Here is a 20,821-nt window from a genome sequence, read left to right on the forward strand (position 1 = left end):
GGGGTCGCGCGGAGGGCGGGGGGACGCGGCTGCAGCTCTGGCCCGGGATCCCAGGGTAGCAATTCACACGCGGACAATCTTCCCCCTGTCCGCTGCCAGTGGTTTCGCTGCCCTGGAGTTAGAGGGATCCGCTGGGGTTTCCAGTGTTCGTAGAACATTGGAACTCCTTCATCACTTTGGAAGGGAAGGGAAGGGAAGGCCGCACCCCCATTGTCCCGCACAGCCAGAGGCTGACCTTTGAGTTTCACCTCTAGAAGTGTTTTTCATTTTATTGTTCTCTGCAGATGCTTAAGTGGGTCCAATCAGAATGTGGTGGGGGCGCCTGGGTACGTTGTTTCCCTCCCTTTTTTTCTTTCCATTTTCCTAATAAAGTAGTAGACCCCATTGCCTTTGGGAGAGTTGACTCCAAAAAATCTGCAGCCCTGATTGTGACCAGTCTGACCCTATCCTTTCCCTAAACCCCAACGAAACTGCCCTGCTGGGCACAGCTGTTTGGGGAACTTTCAACACGGGCGGTGGTCCTGCCAAACCGAACCACACAAGTGCCTCCTCACACATGGTCCAACGGGAAGATTTTTTTATTACTTGATTGAAGGGTACGCAAAAAATATATATAATACATACCTTCTGCTGCCTTAGAGCTGGAAATGTCACTCTCATGTGATCGTTTCTTTAGTGGTGTTCAGAACTAGACTGTGAGCGCCTTGATGGCAGGGAGTTTGCCTTTATTACTATAACCCCAGATCCTAGCACAATGGCCTTAAAAAAAAATCAATAGGTGTTCCCTGAATGTTCGTTGAATTAATTTGAAGCCTAAAGGAAACAATGAGAAGGTAATTGGTGGTAGTCTCTACACTGAAAATTCATGAGATTTTCATTTATGTGATATCCTTTAACTATTAGTACATGTTTTTCCTATATAAGACCCACTTTAGAGCCTTTTAGGAGTCCCATCTAAAGCACGGAAAGCCAAATTGTGGAATTATCCCACGTATTCTTAGTAACAGTTTGATGTAGGTATCTGTACAGTGTGTACTTTCGTGTCCTGTTCCTGTCTCAAAAATAGTATTCTAGATTTAAAATTTTTAAAGAAAACTTACTGCACGTAAAATTGGGTTCTGAATGTATTTCAAGTGTTACTACGAGTTCTTGCTAATATCCCAGCCTGTGAACACTTGGCTAAATGTGCAGAGCTAATGGCAGTTTGCTGTTGATTCAGGAATAGATTATAGTCATGTAATAACAGATTTATGAAACCATTTAGTGTTTATTCAGAAACACGTATCAACATTAAGAAGCTGATCCTTGATTTTATTCTTCCCATGAACAGAAATAGAAATGCTACAACTTTTAGAAGAATTATGATGGGGATTGATGGCTGCTCATAAGCGTTTTCATATAGGAAGAAAATTTGGGGGCCATTTTTTTTTTTTTTTTTGCTAGCACTACAGGAAGTGTGCAGGTGTATAAACTCACTGTGCACAGAGAGTTCAGAGAAAGTGTTTATTTAATATTAGGAGTAAGCAGGAAAGGTTTCCTAGAGATGTATAGTTAAACAAGAAGGACTAGCAGGAAAAAAATCATGTCAAAGGCAGTGAGGACAGGAAGGAAAGAAGCAGATGTCATATGCTGTTAAAAAAAAAAACAGTGTGAATTACATTTGAGCAGATTGAGTGGGGTCAGACTGTGACAAACATTGATTTCCCAGCGGAGCAGCTTGTATGTGAAATACAACACAGGAGGGACCACAAAAGAAACTCCTAAGAATTTCCACTATTTAGGGGAAACTTGGTTTGCTCAGGGGAATTATGGTGTTCCAGTAGGTTCCAGTTATCAAGGATACCCCACTATCCTGCAAGGATAATCCAACAACAACCACCATAACCCTGACTTTTCTCTTACTGGACCAAAAAATCACATCACTTGTCAATCTTTTGAATTAGATCACCAAACAACAGCACTGTTGAAATAAGTTTCCCTAGTAAAAAGGGAAGGGGAATATGTGGTTTCTGCTCATTTGGTTCTCATAGTTAATATTACTGTCATTCCCTGGGAAGGCACAAAAGCCACCTTGAGGGAGTAGTCATGTTGCTATTGAGGTTTGTGTGGGATTCAGGATAGAGGCCAATTCTGTGAGACTGAATGACAGCTGTGGGAAACTGACTGGAGGACCAGTGAATATGGTTCTGATGTTCCCGGGGAGGGATGATGGAGTAGGAGGTTGAGGTCCTTGGAATATAGGTCACTGTAACAGCCAAGGCGTGGGAGAAGAGAAGGCATTAGCAGAGCAGGAACATAAAAAATGTACTGTATCTCACAGTTTACAGTGTTACTGAGGTCATAGTCATTTCTGAGACGTGGTACTTGATTAATATGCATTAGCCATTGTGAGTTGAAGTTATAAACTTGCAAGACCACACACCTTCATTCAGAGTATACATATATATAAATTTATGTATACATGTATTCAGAGAGAATGTATGTAGAAAAAGAGAGACAGAACAGAAAGAGGCAGAGACAGAGACAAACAGAACCTATATCTAAAACATTAGCTTGGTGAACTAGATCCATTTTATCCTCACCTACATACCATCCTAGAGCATTTTTTAAATCCATATTCATGTATAAGCCAAATCTCTGGGAGTCTTATCACTCTCAATAAATATAATACACTATTTAATATGAACAGTTCAAACAAAGAGATGAGAAGAGATTGTACTAGTTGAACCTACAAGGAAAAGGAATGTTTCTGGAGGTAGATAATGGTTGCATAGTGGAAGATCTGACAAAAATTTCAAAACTCAAGAGTTTTCTAAGACAGAACAAATTTGAGGCCTTTAAAATTTGTCCTTTACATTCAGTTTTTCATTTAATACAATTCTGTTGTGTGTGTTCATTATGTATCACACACTGATACATAATGAATCATTTGGTCTCTACCATAAAGGGACTCACTTTGTAATAGGAGAGAAATTCATCACTACTAAAATGTCTCTGCATAGCATTGCCTGATAAAAGAGAAGATGCCCAGTTAAATTTGAATTTCAGATATACAATAAATAATGTTTATGCACTCTCATGCAATATTTGAGACATTCTTATATTTTAAAAAATTAATGTTTATCTGCAACCCAAATTTAACTAGGCGCTCTGTATTTTTGTTTGCAAAATCTGGCAATCCATTTTGTTTTGTCTGAGAATTTTCTAGTATCAGGGTTGGTCACTTGTGATTATAAAATGTCCATAGTTTTCCATAAGTTTCCTTACTCCATGAATTATTTCCAAAGGGTCCCTAATATAAATATAGGTAGATGGAAATGGGGAAAAGGAGATATTTACTCTGCAGAATCTGTTTGACTTTTAAATTTGATGGAAGTGCTTCCCTGTGTTGTAACATGGAAGTGTTATAACTACTTCCAGCCTGGGTGACTACAGAATATTGTATAGTCACTGAATAAACTATGAAATTAAATGGGAAGTGAAACATCTGTTTTTCTTATAACAATAAATAGTTTATGTTAGGCTCACATACATTTTTGCTCATTTTTATCCATTGTCATTGAAAAATATATTTGAACAGAAGTTAAATATGAACAGAAGTCACTGAATTGAATCAAATGTTTACAGACCGAGAAAATCATAGTTATTTCTTTTGAAGTAAAATATAGTTTTGGTAATTATAAGGTGTTTGTCAGCAGTAGATCTCATTTTACATGGAACAATGTATTTTAGACTATGAGGCTAGATTTATCTTGTGTTTTATACCTTACAAATTTTGTTCTCATCTGATTGACACAATGACATCTATTTAGTATTCTTGTAATGCAAAATTTCTGAAAACATTAAAGACTAATTTTAATTCCTGCAGCACAGACAAATCTTTTATTTGGATTTGTCCTTCTAGAACTTTCTGCTGAAAAAGCAGTTCATTCCTACCTGCCTGAGCTTTGCATCTTTGTTCCTAGTGGCCCAAATGGCTTGTTATTGCATTTTTCCAGTATCAGGCATAAAACAAATAGGAGGGTCCTCACTGATAGCTCCAGAGCTAAGAGTGATGTGGCACCCTGAGCCCATCTGAAGGAGGCATAATTATGTTTGAGAGGAAAACGACAGCATGTTACATTCTTAGCCTTTTACTATCTTGTCAGGATTCACCATAAAGTAAGTTAAACCTGTTATATTCAATAATTCAGTGAGAACATTATATTAAAAAACACCAAAAGGTAGGAATCATTTTTTCCATTTCAGGAGTATTTGGTACAGTATAAGATTCGAGATAATTCTTCCTCATTGTATCAGTAGAATAATATTATTCTGTATTTTGTATATTATCAATGAAATAGTAGCTATAAAAGATAACCATAAACTCTGAAAATTACTTCTGGATAAATAATACTTAGATTTCAGTTTTTTTCTCCCTTAAAAAGAAAACATGTCATCAGGGCAAAGATCTTGGGTCTATTCTAAGTTCATTCAGGCAGCTAAAACAAAATACTAGTCTGAGTGGCTTATAATTAGGAATCTATTTCTCACTGTTCTGGAGGCTGAGAAGTCCAAGATCAAGGAATTGTTAGATTTAGTATCTGATGAAAGCCCAATTCCTGGATCATAGATGGCCGTCTTCTTGCAAGGATCTCACATGTTCAAGGTGCAAAGCAGTTCTCTGGAGCCCCTTTTATGAGACATTAATCCTATTCATGAGGGCCCCACCCTCATGACCTAATTATCTCCCAAAGGGCCCACCTCCAAATACCACTGCAATGGGGATTAGGTTTTGACATACGAATTTTGGAGGAAGGACAAATATTCAGCCTGTAGAAGCCCTCCCAAACACATGATTTGTTAAAACGCTATCTTGAGTTGAAAATTTTCATTTGTTGTATGGATAAGCTCATTTTTGTATTTCTTAAAATTAAGGATATTAAGGTCTTTTTGAGGCTCTATATTTAACCAAACGTTTGACGTAAAATACAGTTTTGATAATTACAAGCTCATTTTTGTATTTCTTAAAATTTCAATAGACTTTCCAATAGACTTATTTTTTAGAGCAGTTTTTGGTTCACAGCAAAATTGAGTGGAAAGTACAGACAGTTGCTGTTACCTCCTGCCCCAAGAAAGCATAACATGCATGGCCTCCCCTCATCATCAATATTCCACATCAAAGTAGTACATCTGCTGCCATCGATGAAGCTATATGGACACATCATTGTTACCCCAAATGTATAGTTCACATTAGGATTCAACCTTGGTTTTGTGCAGTCTATGAGTTTTAACAAAAGTAATGACATGTATCCACTATTATATTACACAGAATAATTTAGTGTCCTAAAAATCCTCTGTATTTTGCCGATTCATCCCGCCCTCCTACCTGACAACCACTGATCTTCTTACCATCTTCATAGTTTTGCCTTTTCCAGAATGTTATATAGGCAGAATCACACAATATACAGCCCTTTAAAATCGGCTTTTGTTTGTTTGTTTGTTTTGTTGAGACGGAGTCTCGCTCTATCACCCAGGCTGGAACGCAGTGGCACAGTCTTGGCTCACTGCAAGCTCCGCCTCCCGGGTTCACGCCATTCTCCTGCCTCAGCCTCCCGAGTAGCTGAGACTACAGGCGTCCACCACCACGCACGGCTAATTTTTTTATAATTTTTAGTAGAGACGGGGTTTCATCGTGTTAGCCAGGATGGTCTCCATCTCCTGACTTTGTGATCCGCCCGCCTCGGCCTTACAAAGTGCTAGGATTACAGGCGTGAGCCACCGCGCCCGGCCAAAATCGGCTTCTTTCTTAATAAGCATTTACGGTTCCTCCGTGTCTTTTTATGGCTTGATAGTGCATTTCTTTTTAATGTTGAATAATATTCCATTGTCTGGATGTAGTACAGTTTATTTGTCTATTCCCCTTCTGAAGGACATGTTGGTTGCTTCTAATTTTGACTACTACGAATAAAACTGTTATAAACATCTGTATTCAGGTTTTTGTGTAAGCATAAATTTTCAGCTCATTAGGGAAATACCAAGGAGCTTGATTGCTGTATCATATGATAAGAGTATGTTTAGTATTATAAGAAACTGCCAATTTTGTCTTAAGTGGCTGCACCGTTTTGCATTCCCACCAGCAAGGAACGAAGCTTTCTGTCGCTCCTCATCTTCATTAGCAGTTGGTGTTGTCAGTGTTCTGGATTTTGATTCTTTCAATAGACATATAGTAGTAGTATCTCATCATTGTTTTGATTTGCAATTTGCTAACAAATTATGATCTTAAGCATCTTTACATATGCTTATTTGCCATCTGTATGTCTTCTTAAGTGAGGTGTCTGTTCAGGCTTTTTGCCCATTTTAAAATCAGGTTTTGTATTTTGGTTTTGATTTTTTTAACTTTTCATTTTGAAATAATTTCAGACTTACCGAAAAGTTGTAGAAATAGTACAAAGAAATTTTGTATACCCTTTATCCATACTCTCCAATTAATATTTTACCTTTATTATTCTCTCTACTCTATTCTTTCTTCATTCTGTATGTCTATACCTATCTCTCTCTCTCTCTCTCTCTCTCTCTATCTATCTATCTATCTATCTATCCATCCATCCATCCATCCATCCGTCTGTATCTATAGCTATAAACTTAAAAGACCTTCTTGGCAAAGTAATTGGATTCATTTAACCTTCTTCACCAACCACTCCTCAGGCTGTTGTTCTTCGGTGACTTCTTGATCTTATCAGAGAAGCTTTTGTTGATTCTAGAATGTTTATTGAAAACTCAATTTATAATCACTTAGAAGAGGAATTAATTATTATTAGGAATCATCTTGGGTTATTTAAGGATAAGCCTTACTAGAGTCATGTTGCTTCCTTAGAAAAGTTGCTCTTAATCTTGAAGATGTTATTCTCAGGTACAACTCCCTTTCTTCCAGCTCCCATTCATCTTGTTTCTGGCTCTGTCCCTCTTGGATAAAGCTTTGCACTCGCCTTCCTACTGAATGTACTGCCATTAGTCTTCTTATGTTTTATAAAGTCCATGCTCAATACCAGAGTAATTTTTATAAAATGAGTATGTAATATGGAGTATACACCAGTAAGTAGGGACCAGCATTAGTGATTGTTTCCAAAGATTCAAAAGTATTAACCAACGAGAATTAATCTGATTCTATAGTGGGAGCTTTTATTTGAGGAGATTACGTAAGTCAGCAGTGTGCTATATTATTCATCATTTTTTGTGTTAAGATGAGTATTTGTTGTACTGATAGAATTGTATATTTTAGAATAGGAGAGGTGATTCCTCTTCTACATTATGCTGGTCCTGAGCAATGATGATATTTCAACACGGGCACAACTTGCTCCCTTCTCTTTACCCCACCACTACCTTTATTCTAGATCATGATGGAAGAATCATATTTTTCTTCTCTCCAAACACCCATGATCTTAACTTCATTATTGAAATAACTTGCAAGGGAATGTGTCCTCAAATTTGTATGAAATTACAAAGATCCATATGACCAAATACAGGTTTATCGCTAATTTCATTTATTTGCCATTTAAAGATTTTAAAAAACACCCTTTTGCCTATTATATCAGAGACAAACATGAGACTTAAAGTCTTTCTACAAGCTTAATTTAAACATCAATATCTGCCTGCTCACTAGGGCTTTGAAAAACGTCCAGGATATTTTAGATTAGAAAGCAAATGTATAAAACAAGATCTACAAATTAAAGAATCAGCACTGGATGGGGTCACTGGAATGAGTTGCTCTATTTCAGATTTACAAACGTTTCTGATAAATGGTCATTTTGCTGTTTTGTTTTTTTGTTTTTGTTTTTGTTTTTTTTGCCTATCTCCAAGCAAAAATAATTCACAATCACCCTAGATGATCCATTATATTTTTGACCGTATTTAAAACCATTCACCTTTATACTTAGCCAAAGTATTTTTCTCTCTATTCCTGTCATCCAGTTAACTTTAGGCACCTGGAACAAATCTTTCCCCTCTATTTGTAAAGAGAACATTCCTTCTAATTCCAGATGTTGTGATTTTTTTCTCTTGCTAAATTCTAATTCTTCCAAGCTTGATCTGAACTCCTTGACTCTTCTGGAGGCAATAGTCCATCAGTTCTTTCTTTTCTTTTCTTTTTTTCTTCTCTCTCTCTCTTTTTTCCTCCTTCCTTCCTTCCTTCCTTCCTTCCTTCCTTCCTTCTTTCCTTCCTTCCTTCCTTCCTTTTTTGAGATGGAATCTCACCCTGTCGCTCAGGCTGGAATGCAATGGCGCGATCTCGGCTCACTGCAACCTCCGCTCACTGCAACCCTTCTGGGTTTAAGCGGTTCTCCTGACTCAGCCTCCTGAGTAGCTGGCATTACAGGTGCACGCCACCATGCCCAACAAATTTTTGTATTTTTAGTACAGACGGGGTTTCACCATGTTGGCCAGGCTGGTCTCAAACTCCCAACCTCGTGATCCACCCACTTTGGCCTCCCAAAGTGCTGGGATTACAGGTGTGAGCCATTGCACCCTGGCCCATCAGTTCTTTCAATCTCTCCCACTCCCTATTTATTTTTTTTCGCCAAGCTATCATTACCTTTTTCCAAAAAAAAAAAAGCACAAACAAATAAACAAACAAAAAAAACACCTCTCTTGTCTCATTACAGCTAGAGTCCCAGATGTCTCTTTCTTCATAATTTTCTGGTAAGGATAGACTTTAATCATTATCTCCACCTCGTAATTTCTCTTCAAGCTGCTACAGCTAGGTCTGCCTTTCTAATTCTATTAATAGTGGCATTTAAAATATAAAAAATCACATTCTAATGTCCTTGCACATGCAGGACACTCAAAACAAAAAGTCACCATTCCTCTAAAACTGGTGCTTTCCACAAAACCAAGAATTCTCCTAGCTTCTTCTTCCTCAATATTCCCATCTAATCAGTCACTAAATCCTACAGTTTACTCTTAATTTCCAGTCTGTTTTTATACATTTTTTCTTGCATAATCAACAGACCTGACATATATTCAGTGTTTTAAAAATATTCAAATATATGAACGAATTTATCGAAGAAGGGCAGCTGCCAAGCCAGTATTACCTGCTCCTTCTCTTGCCTGCTTATAACAAGGTTCCGGCACATGTCTCTGAAGTTTCTGTCAGTTTCTGAACACTAGATTAGACCCTCAGTTTAAGGCATCTTCTTTCACTTGACTTACTGGCTGGTTTCCTGTAACAGTCTTAGACTGTTCATAACCTACTTGCCTTGACTTAGAACTTAGTGGTTTTTGAGTTTGCAGTTCTTCAACTGATAGTGTGGGCTAGCAGGCCTAGAACACCTCCAGAGAATTTCCTGGCTTATTTTAATCTTACCCTCTATTTTTTTCTTCACAATTAAATCCTCCTCCCCTGATTTTGGTCGAGCAAAGAGCCAGCCCGACCCGAAGACTGTGAACTTTCCCTGAACTGTTCGCAATAGTCGGCCTTTAGTTATTTTAAATTTGAGAGTTAAGAAATATCTCTATTTCTAGGCTGTTTCAAAACTCTGACATTTGCCATTGGTCATCTTCTCTAAGCATCTGCTGTTCCTACATTATTTCTAGACAGCTTCTCTTACTCCTTAAAATAAGAACAGAAGCTGAGGAGGCCTACAGCCCTAAAAAATTCTCTCATTACTCTCATAAGAAAGAATATAACTCAAATAGAAAATGTGCAATTGAGAAACTAGTACAAACTTATGGTTCCAGAAAAATAATTATCAATCCTCTACTTTATCTCCTTCTGTCATAATAGTGACTATAGCCACAATTTCTTGGCACCTACTTGGTGCCAAGTTTTGTTCTAAAAACATCATATATAACTGCTTAATCTGTACAACAAACCTATGATGTGGGACTTATTACCATCTTTCCAATCTCACAGGAAAGCAGAGGCAGAATGATTTGTCTCAAGTCACACATCGTAAGTGACAGACCTTGGATGTGAGCTCATACCTAATCATTAACCTACACTGCTTCTCCTTGAGAACACTTAGGAGGTTCCACACCAACTAATTTGCTGCCAAACTCAGACCAGAAAATGTGTGCCTACTTTGCTTTCCTGATATGTAGTACATTTTACAAAACTTGCCCAATGTCAAATATCAGTAACGTGTGTCATATGAGAAATAAACACTATTCTAGGAATTAAATGTGCTGTCTGTCCAAATAAGATTTTTATGAGCTTGAGAAGGATTTCTGGCTTTTATTTCTCTTCAGTTACCCAGTACAGATATTTTGGAACATAATCCCTGAAATGACTTGGGAAGTCAATATAGCAGATTTGAGCAGAAAAAGACATTGCCTCTCTCAGGGATGGTGAGACAGTGCAGGCTCTCTCCTAATCCTTGTGTCATGCCTGAAGTTACTAGGGACTGAGAGTTAACACAAGCATAGACATAAAACTCAAGTGACATTAAGAGATTCACTGATGGGACCACTCATTCCTTTAAATTTTAAATAAGAATACTCTGAGATTCCATGCTGCATGACTGCAGAAAGTCATTGCACAGCTAGACTGTTGTGATTATAAACTTCACTGAAGACGTGAGGAGACTGTGAGGGAATTACATTGCAGAAAGGAACATGTAAAGCATGATATCACATGATATCACTGAACGTTCTATGTAGTTTTATAGGGAGGGTATTTAACTTGCTGGCCACCTCTTTAGATTGCAGCCTAACACTTTCCATTCTTGCAATTCATTCATTCTCCAGGTATTTTTTCAGCACTTATTTGTGCTAGACATTGTGTACACAATGGAGGAGTTTACAATTTAGAAAATTTTTTCATCGTACTTAAATTTAGAATTAATTGTCTCATACTCTCCTTTCCAGACTAGGGCATTGACCTTAACTTTATGAAACAAGAGTCCCCTAAAATTGTTTTACTTAACTAAAGACCAATCAGAACCCAAAGATAAATTCTACCTGTTGTAGCCGCTGAACAAATGTTTCAAAATAGTCTCTGTGTCCCCACCCAAATCTCATCTTGAATTTTAGCTCCCATAATTTCCATGCATTGTGGGAAGGACGTGGTGGGAGATAATTTAAACCTGGTGGTTTTCCCCATGCTGTTCTCGTGACAGTGAATAAGTCTCAGGAGATCTGATGGTTTTAAAAGCAGAAACCCTTTTCACTTAGTTCTCAATTCTCTCTTGTCTGCTGTCACGTAATATGTGCCTTTTACCTTCCACCATGATTGTGAGGCCTCCCAGCTACATGGAACTGTGAGTCCATTAAACCTCTTTTTTTTAAATAAATTACCCAATCTTGGCTATGTCTTTATCAGCAGCATGAAAATGAATTAATAGAGTCTCTTGCACTATGGAATCAGAATTACCCAAGGTAGAGCCGGGACCCGATACATAACAAGGGAAAGAATTAAGGCACAAAAGATTAAAGGTGGGCTGATTAACACCAAATGTACTAAAACATAATAAGAAAAAGACTTTTAAGACCTTTCCATTAAAGTAACAAAAATGCTAGCACTACAGTAAATAAAAATAAAAAGAACATATTAATGCAAACACTCAGATAAATACATTATATAAAGAGGTTCATATTTATAGAGGTAATAAGAGGACGTTCTAACAGCTAGTAAGAATGAAGATAAAAGGAGAAATATTTTAAGAATAAGTAGATACCAATAATAAGGGAAATACAATAAATACATAAATAATAAGGGATCTACAAGGCCACAAGGTACAGGGGTGGCAAAAGATGAAAAGAAGAGTAGCTTTTAAAAAACGCACAGTATGCTAAAAATATTTTAAAACTACATAGACAGTGCCAAGCTAAAGCTTTTAAAAATAAAATTCTAAGAACGTGAAAGAGATAAGTAAAGTGGGCAAGCTACCCGAGTGTTTCACGTGGGTCTCTGATCCTTTATAGTTTGCAAAGCCTGGGTTACCTTATTCAGGTCCTCAAGACTGGAGAACAAAGGAGCAATACTGGGACCCTTTTTTTCTTCCCTGAAGCTTTCAGCATATGATTAACTTCCAAAATCTTATCAGAAAAACATAATAATAATAATAATAATGATATTTATCCTTTATTGACTACCAACCCTATGCCAAATACATTAGCATCTGTTATCTTTAATCCCTCCCAAATTCTGCCAATGAGATACATCATTTCCCCATTTCATTGCTGTTCCCCAGGGCTCAGAGTTTAGCATTACTCAGAGCCAAAGAAAATGTGGTGGTGGAATTGGAATTAAAACTCAAGATTCTCTGATTCCAGTGTGTATCCTCTTTCCATAAATACACCTTGAGTTTAGTCAGCCATAGGAAGGTGCCTTTCTTAAGCAGCAGTACCGAGTTCTTACCATATCACCAAGTGAACACCTGCAGTTCAAACTGAATTGGCAAGTTTTCTGCTAGCTTCATATTCCAGTGATACTGGTTCTCCTTAGCATTTATGTCTTTATGTCTTTAGATAGATAGATGTACATATATACTTATATATACATATATTCATATATGTATAAAGATATATATCTTTATGTTTATATGTATGAAGATATATATATCTTTATATGTTTATATGTATGAAGATATATATATCTTTATGTTTATATGTATAAAGATATATATATCTTTATATGTTTATATGCGTAAAGATATATATATATCTTTATATATAATATGCAGTTGAAAAATTAAAATATGAAGATCAAGCATGTTTAACAACATGAAGGAGTGCCTAAAAATGAGGGTAAATTAAAATAAAAAATAAAATGGGGGCCAGGCACGGTGGCTTACACCTGTAATCCCAGCACTTTGGGAGGCTGAGGCAGGTGGATCACGAGGTCAGGAGATCGAGACCATCCTGGCTAACACGGTGAAATCCCATCTCTACTAAAAATACAAAAAAAAATTAGCTGGGCATGGTGGTGGGCGCCTGTAGTCCCAGCTACTCAGGAGACTGAGGCAGGAGAATGGCGTGAACCCAGGAGGTGGAGCTTGCAGTAAGCTGAGATCACTATACTGCACTCCAGCCTGGGCGACAGAGCGAGACTGCATCTCAAAATAAATAAATAAATAAATAAAAATAAAAATAAAATAAAATGGGGAAATAGGTCATGCAAAGTGAGTATGTCAGTCAGGACTGGCTACGTAATATTGCAGTAACAAGGAGTGTCTTGCTCACTTGAAGCTTGTTACGTATTCAAGTAACTCTCCAAGCTACCTGTCTTGGATGTGTTTATTCAGTAACCCAAGGTGCTTTCAGCTTTTGGCATTTTCTTTACTTGTGTTGTCATCATTTCAGAGAAAGAAAGTTCTGGTTGTTCTTGTACTGTCAACTTAAATATCTCCACACAGATATGGCATGTGTCACTTCCCTTCCAACCCATCTGCTTTCCAATGTGCCTAGAAGGAGAGCAGAAAGAAATATGGATAGGAATAGAGATGTCACCTACATAGAAAAGAGAGAGAGAGAAGAGGGAGGCAAGGAGAGGAGAGAGTGAGAGAAAAGAGAGAGAATATGAGAGTACAAAATAAAATGTTGTGAAGAAACCCCAAATCAATACAGTACACTTTGTGATTGCATAATGGTTTGATAATTGCTTTGCTATCTTAGGTTTTGAACATAAAAAAATTCTAAAGTCTTTCAGAGAAAAAAACATGAACAACCTCCAGTGTCAAAACTGAAACAGCTCACAGAATGTTAACCCACTTCCTTTGTTAATCTTTGAGATATTGCTCTATCCCAGGCTTCTGTAGGAGGTTGAAGAGAATGGATAAATAAGGGCGAAGGGACTGAAAGTGACAGCAAAACAAATAGTATGCATTAAGGGAGCAAATCACTTCTCTGATTATTTCTTTCTTTTTTTCACTTTTGAAAGGAAAAAGTTGATGTCATTTATATACTTTAAGATCATGAAGGCATGACCTGTTGTCAGCTTGTATTTATAACAGCACCAGTCATTCTATTACTACTTAGAAAATTTTTAAAAATGCTTTTACCACTTTTAACTTGAGCCACATTTTCTTCATTCTACAGTCAGATTACAGTTTTAAGGGGAACTATTGCTGGAAATAAGAACTACTGCTCACAAAAGCCCGAGGAAAGAACATGGTGCTTCAGCTCAGTTAAGCAACATGGTGTTCTTATTGGTTACCTCCCAGCACTAATATGATCTTGGTTAGATTACAAATTGAACTGTCTTTCCAGATTTTCATATACTTGTAACAGGTTATTAAAGAATATAGACTCATAGAGATAAAAATATAAGAGAGTTAATTGTTTCCATGACCTGTTGTCAATAGTTACCAAGTTGCAAATTCCTTTTCTCATCCCTTATTGCATCTTGATCAGAGTCAGTAAGGTTTCTGGGCACTTTTGTTTTAAGTAAACTTACTCCAATAGTCCGCAACTTCAATATCATATAAAGTCAAACTTCTTCTTTCCCTCCCTACCTGCCTCCAAGGGATGGATAGATTCAAGTGCCCTAGTAGTGGAATATTTTTACAGGATTTTCTAAATTCTCCAAGAGCTCTGACTCCTCTGGACTTGGAATAGAGTGCTCAGAGAAAAATGGCCAGTATCTCCTCACTTATCTTTATAATGACACAGTCCTCTTCTTATTGATTCATGCCACTTCTCTGTCACTGATTAGTTGTCTGTGTCTTTTGGAGGTATTCGAAGTCTAACTCTTGCGGGTTGGGTGAATATGTGGATTCTTTGCAGCTTCTGTACTGCAACATTTTCTGATGTACCTGATCCAGAATCGTCTCTGCCTTTGCCCTTTAAAACCTACAACCATTGATCCATCCCAGAGACTCTTGTGGCTGGCTACCCTGTAGCTTACCAGTGGGAATCCTTACTGGATGAAGTACTAGCAAGATGACTGAAGCCTAGTTACCTTTTCAGTGGTCCATTCCATCCCTAAAAGTGTTAAGCAGAATAATGGTTCCCCTCCACCCCGCCAAAGATTTCCACATCCTAATTCCTGGAAGCTGTCAATAAGTTATGTTATATGGCAAGAGTTAAGGTTACAGACAGAATTAAGGTTGCTAATCAGCTGACCCAAAGTTAGGTAGATTATCTTAGATTATCCATGAGAGTTTGAGTAATCACAAAGGTCCTTAACAGTGGTATAGGGAAGCAGAAGCATAGGTTAAATTAATGTGATGTGAAAAAAACTCAGCCAGCTGTTGCTGGCTTTGAAGATGAAGAAGATCATCAGCCGAGGAATGTGGGTGGCCCTGAGAAGCTGGAAAGGGCAAAGAAATGGGTTATTTCCTAGAAAGACCAAAACAGAAGGCAGTTCTATTGACACCTTGACTTTAGCCCAGTTTAGCCCATGTCAAACTTCCGACCTACAGAAATGTAAAATAAATCTGTGTTGTCATGGCAACTTGCTATGACAGCTACAGAAAATGAACATACTAGATATCCCTTGTATCCTTGCCATGCCCAATGCTGCTGTCTGCTCCACTTGGCTGCCTAATGTTCTTTTAGCCTTGTGTTTACTTTCCCTACCTCAGGTAAACATACAGACTAGCAATTCTGCAGCCTGGGCAGATATCTGAGCAGGGAACAAAATGCCACTTTCTCCTTCATGTAGGCAGTGACCATCTTTTTTATTTTTGAGTTTGCTTTTCACTAATGTGTGAATGCTTAGTTAGTACAAATGTCTTACAAAGTTTTTTTTTTTTTTTTTTACAAAAAAACATAGCTTAGTTACTAAAAAATACAACTTACTAACTAAATGCTTAATTAGTACAAATGTTCTACAAAGTTCTTTAGAAAAAACACAGCAACCTCTTTCCATCAATGCCCTTCACCATTACCTGCTTTCAAGAGGCAACCAACTTTAATTTGTTTAGCTCTCTCTTTTGGTGGTCGATTCTAAACCTCTTTGTAGCATGTTCATATGGCTACTTCTTAATCTTCATAAATATGATGACTTCTCCAAATGAAAAACTTAAATGTACTTTAGCTACATCCTTGTCCGCCATACATAAACTTTCCTCCCTCCTTCCCATTCTTCAAGTTCCATTACAATTTTCATTTGAGCAATGTTAAGAATTTGTATTTTTATGACCATGAAAATACCATTCATCTATGATTGTTTTCTTTCTTCATCATTCCTGGAATAAGTGTTACCTTTCCTGGTTATTTTCCTGATTTCCTATCTCTGTGTTATAATTCCACCCCACATTTTTGCCGAATAACACAAATCCTTTCTCAATACATTCAGACTCAATAGATGTTCTGATTTTTGCTACTTCTGGAGAAAACGCTTCTATAACATTCTGATCTGCTTCAATCTGGACTAGTTGCTTCCAGGTCCCTGAGACTTTTCCTCCTGGGACATCCACTGACCTTCTTCCTGGAGATTCTTGCCACTTCCTCCTAGTGCCAGATTACCTATTCCCAGCGTTCACTACTGACAAAGTATGCTCCTAAGGTGAATTTTGAGAACTTTGTCTATTTAGAAACATCTTTACTCTTATCTTGAATTAATTTTGTCTGAGTGTTGAATTCTAAGTTTAAAATCATTTTTGATCAGAATCTTGAAGTCACTGCTCTTTTTTTTCTGGTTGTCAGGCTGTTGATGCTTCCAAAGCCATTCAGATTCATGGTATTCTCTCTCTCCCATATCTGCACGTGGGAGTGCTAATATCTCTTTAATAATCTTATTTTAATTCTTTGAAATAAATATCCAGAAGTGAGAATTCTAGATGACATGGTAAGTCTATTTCAAAAATTTTCAGGATCTTCTCTACTGTTTCCCATAGTGCCTGCACTATTTTGCATTCTTACTAACAGTGTGCAAGAATCCTTATTTCTTCACGTTCTCTCCAACATTTGTTTCTTTTTCATAATGGCCATTCTGACAGATTTGAAACCATAATGAGATGTGAAATGATATATCTCATTATGGTTTTCATTTTTTTATTTTAATTTATGATTTTTTTTTTTTTTTTGAAACAGTGTCTTCCTTTTTCGCCCAGGCTGGAGTGCAGTGGCACAATCTAGGCTCACCACAACCTCTGCCTTCTAGGTTCAAGTGATTCTCCTGCCTCACCCTCCCTAGTAACTGGGATTACAGGCGCATACTACCACACCTGGCTCATTTTTGTATTTTTCGTACAGATGGAGTTTTGTCACATTGGCCAGGCTGGTCTCGAACTGCTGACCTCAGGTGATCCACCCACCTCTGTCTCCCAAAGTGCTGCGGTTATAGGTATTAGCCACCACTCCTGGCCTCATTTCTTTGATGATTACTGATGTTGAGCATTTAAAAAATATACCTTTGGCCATTTGTATATTTTCTTTGTAGAAATGTCTATTCAAGTTTTTAGGCCATTTTAAAATTGAATTATTAGTTTTAGAGACAATCTTCTAGTTTTAAGATCATGTTTTCCCTTACTTCCAAAAGCACCTGGTCATACCTATTACTGAAGAATTTTCAGTGATCTGCAGTGTAAACTGTGTTGCTTATTGGCTTTTATCACAGTAATTTAGGATTCAAGTTTCTTGGGACCGGTAGATCTCAACATTATCCTGATTTTCAAGTTATGATTTTTCTTCATTTTTCTTCATTTTCTATTTTTGCAATGGTTTTTCTCATTTTCTTTGTTCTTGTGATATCATTTTCAAAAAATGCATATTAAGTATTAACTGTTGTTTAAGTAGGCCTCTGTAAGGAGTAGAGATCAATTTATGTATTAAATCTACCCTATTTGTTCATTTATTTTAATTTTATTTTTTTTTAGAAACAGGGTCTTGCACTGTTGTCCAGGCTGTCTAGAGTGTAATAATATGATGATAGCTTTCTGAAGCCTTGAACTCCTGGGCTCAAGCAATCCTCCTGCCTCAGCCTCTCAAGTAGCTGGGACTACAGGCTCATTCCACTACACCCAGTTAATTTAAAAAAATTGTTTTTTGTAGACAGGGGTCTCACTATGCTGCTGAGACTGCTCCTGCACTCCTGACCTCAAGCAATTCTCCTGTCTTGGCCTTCCAAAGTGTTGGAATTACAGGCATGAGCACTGTGCCTGGTCCATATTTAATATCTTTAATTGGGATAGCACCATACATCTTTAGCAATGATTCACTTAAAATTATCCTTCCCACACTAATCCCTTGACTTTGGAAAAGAAAGGCATGACCAAAAAAGAAAACCCTCTCAACACAAACACTGCACTCCTTAGAGAACCAAGCACTGTGTGCCTCTCCCCAGTTGATGGTCCCAGAGCTGGTTTTACAGCCTCTCAGAAAATGTTAAAGGTCTCACCCCAGTTTTGTTTTGAAGCAATTAATTTTTGGCATTCTATGCCAAAATCTATATAATTTTTGGCATTCAATGCCAAAAATTAATTGCTACATTCTAATTAATCATTAGATTAATTAGAATTAATCATTAGATAATTAATTATCTAAGGCATTGAACCTTAGATAAAATTCTGAAATAAAAGAAGAAGGTCCATTCAATGTCCTGTTACAGACTGAACTGAAATGTCTATTATTTATATAATAATTTATTAAATTATAGCGTTGTTCTGAGTGATCAGTTGATGATAGTTGGCTGTACTTTTTTCACCTGTATCTTTTGATTATCTATGTTTTTGTACTTAAGCATAAGACTACAAACAGATTTGTTTTTTTGTGCTCCCACAAGTTTATGCAGTCTCTAAGAATGTATATGTTTTCAAATGAATAAACTATTAGGCATATTTCATAACATACGGTTCTGTGTGACAAAGAATGGAAGTATTAAGATTTATAGGAGAAATACTTATTTAAGACCATCAATTGGATAGACCACACATTGTACTTTAAAATATTTCAATTTTTATTTTACCTTTTTAAAATATTTAATGGTCTAAAACAATTTTAATGCTAGTTCTAACTCCTTAACACATGCACATCATAAATTCTCAGGAATCAAGGTTAAATGATATCATGATCAGTGATACATGATCAGTGAATTTACAATTCTGTAACCTCACTTTCCTTTTTAATGCTCTCTGATTCTATTTAAGGAACTTGCCTTGGAACTCCACCTATTTCTAGCAACAATCATTTTTATTCCTTTTTATTGTTTTTTTTTCTTTTACATCATTCTGAATTTACTCATCATTATAATTTATTTTTCTATATGATGGAAAATAGACTTGTTGCTCTACTAGTGTTTGCATACCAGGATCTCCTATTTTTCACTTCCTTTGCCTCTTTTTCTGACAGGATGGTACTGTCAGATTTTCTCAATGACAAGATCATACCAAAGACAACCCCTTTGCTATAATGACCAGTTTGCCTAGGGCTCTTTTTCACCACTACTTTTGGTCTTACAAGCTTACTGAAGGTGAGATGTTGGTAAAATAGACCTTTCTTCTCCTATATATCTTGCATATGTTTGCTATCAATGTTTTATAATACCACTTTTTATCAACATTTAAAAGGTTAGAGCTATAATTTCTGTAAGCCAATAACCTCACAGCAAAAGAGAACAGTAAAATTGTGCTATACTACCATAAAATTGATAATTTATATTAATCAGAGAGCTTACATAGCAAGGTAAAGCTTCCATCTCTGTTTAAGATGCAAACTACATTTCGTAGCTGGCCCATCAGGAAAGCAACATAATGGGAGGCTTTGCCTGGAATTGAGCCATTCTTGTTCAGAGCAAAAGGGAAGAAAGAGCTCTAGCAGAGTGATATCAAATAATGAAAAAAATTTTAAGTGCTGTCCCCATGATGTTATAACTAAAGCACTATGTGGGTCATGAGACACAGAGAGTCATCTGGACTCTGGCTCTATTATTTGCTTGATGCATGAGCTTGAGCAATTTATCTAAACCTCAGTTGCCTCTTTGGTAAATTAGGATAGTATTGTTTATTTTACAGGATTCTTATGAGTGTTAAATGAGATAATGTTTGTGAATGTCCTTTGTAAATTTTAAAGTGCCATGAAAATCTAAGTGGTATGATTGCTTAATGCTTTCTAAGGCTGAATGGTGCATTAGAGGATGATCTAACACAGTGCCTGACAAAGCACATGCTCAGTAAATGATAGCTCCTTTTCTCATCCAAATAATAAAAATGTTCTATGAATAATGAGCAATTACAAGACACCATGTAGATTCCAGAACAACATAAACATTTTTTTGGGTGGGGAGGGGTACATAACTATCGGGAATATTGTAAAGTCTATACAATCTAACTTGCCAAGAAATATCATTGCTGAAGAAAGAATAGCAACTATGTTCAAATGGGATATACGGCAAAATGGTTTCTCCTTTTCCCCAAAAGAAGACTGAATAAGCTAGACTGAATAAGCTAACAGTTTCTTCTCTTTGTAGCCAAACATCATTGATTCAGTATTATATTCCATAACATAAAAAAATATGTTAGTCAAGGCCAGGCATCATGGCTTACACCTGAAATTCCAGTACTTTGTGAGGCCGAGGTAGGAGAATCACTTGACACCAGGAGTTCGACATCAGCCTGGCCAACATGGCGAAATCCTATCTCTAAAAACAAACAAACAAACAAACAAACAAAAAAACAACCAGGCATGGTGGTGGTGCACACCTGTCCCAGCTATTTGGGAGGCTAAGGCATGAGAATCACTTGAAACCAGGAGGCAGACGTTGCAGTGAGCTGAGATCATGCCACTGCACTCCAGCATGGGCCACAGAGCAAGACTCTGTCTCAAAAATAAATAAATAGATAAAATTCTAAAAATTAAAAATATGTTATCCAGATTAGCATTCAGAACAATTTTGTTGCTGTTAATAGAGCAACACATGCATAGAAAAATTAGAAAATAAAAAAATAAAGAAAAAAATTATCTA

At 36.9% G+C, this 20,821-nt stretch overlaps 1 protein-coding gene across 1 annotated transcript in view; it reads right to left on the reverse strand.

The window, feature by feature from the left end:
• LOC105550928 (receptor-type tyrosine-protein phosphatase zeta-like) overlaps nt 1–20,821 on the reverse strand; it is a 159,722-nt gene that overhangs the window by 105,790 nt on the left and 33,111 nt on the right. Inside the window, exon 3 of the mRNA XM_011995999.1 lies at nt 9,341–9,451. Within this exon, the coding sequence (XP_011851389.1) occupies nt 9,341–9,451 (111 nt within the window). The remainder of the gene's footprint in view (nt 1–9,340; nt 9,452–20,821) is intronic.

Source organism: Mandrillus leucophaeus, unplaced genomic scaffold (genome assembly GCF_000951045.1).
Source record: "Mandrillus leucophaeus isolate KB7577 unplaced genomic scaffold, Mleu.le_1.0 Scaffold5, whole genome shotgun sequence".
Classification (NCBI taxonomy): domain Eukaryota; kingdom Metazoa; phylum Chordata; class Mammalia; order Primates; family Cercopithecidae; genus Mandrillus; species Mandrillus leucophaeus.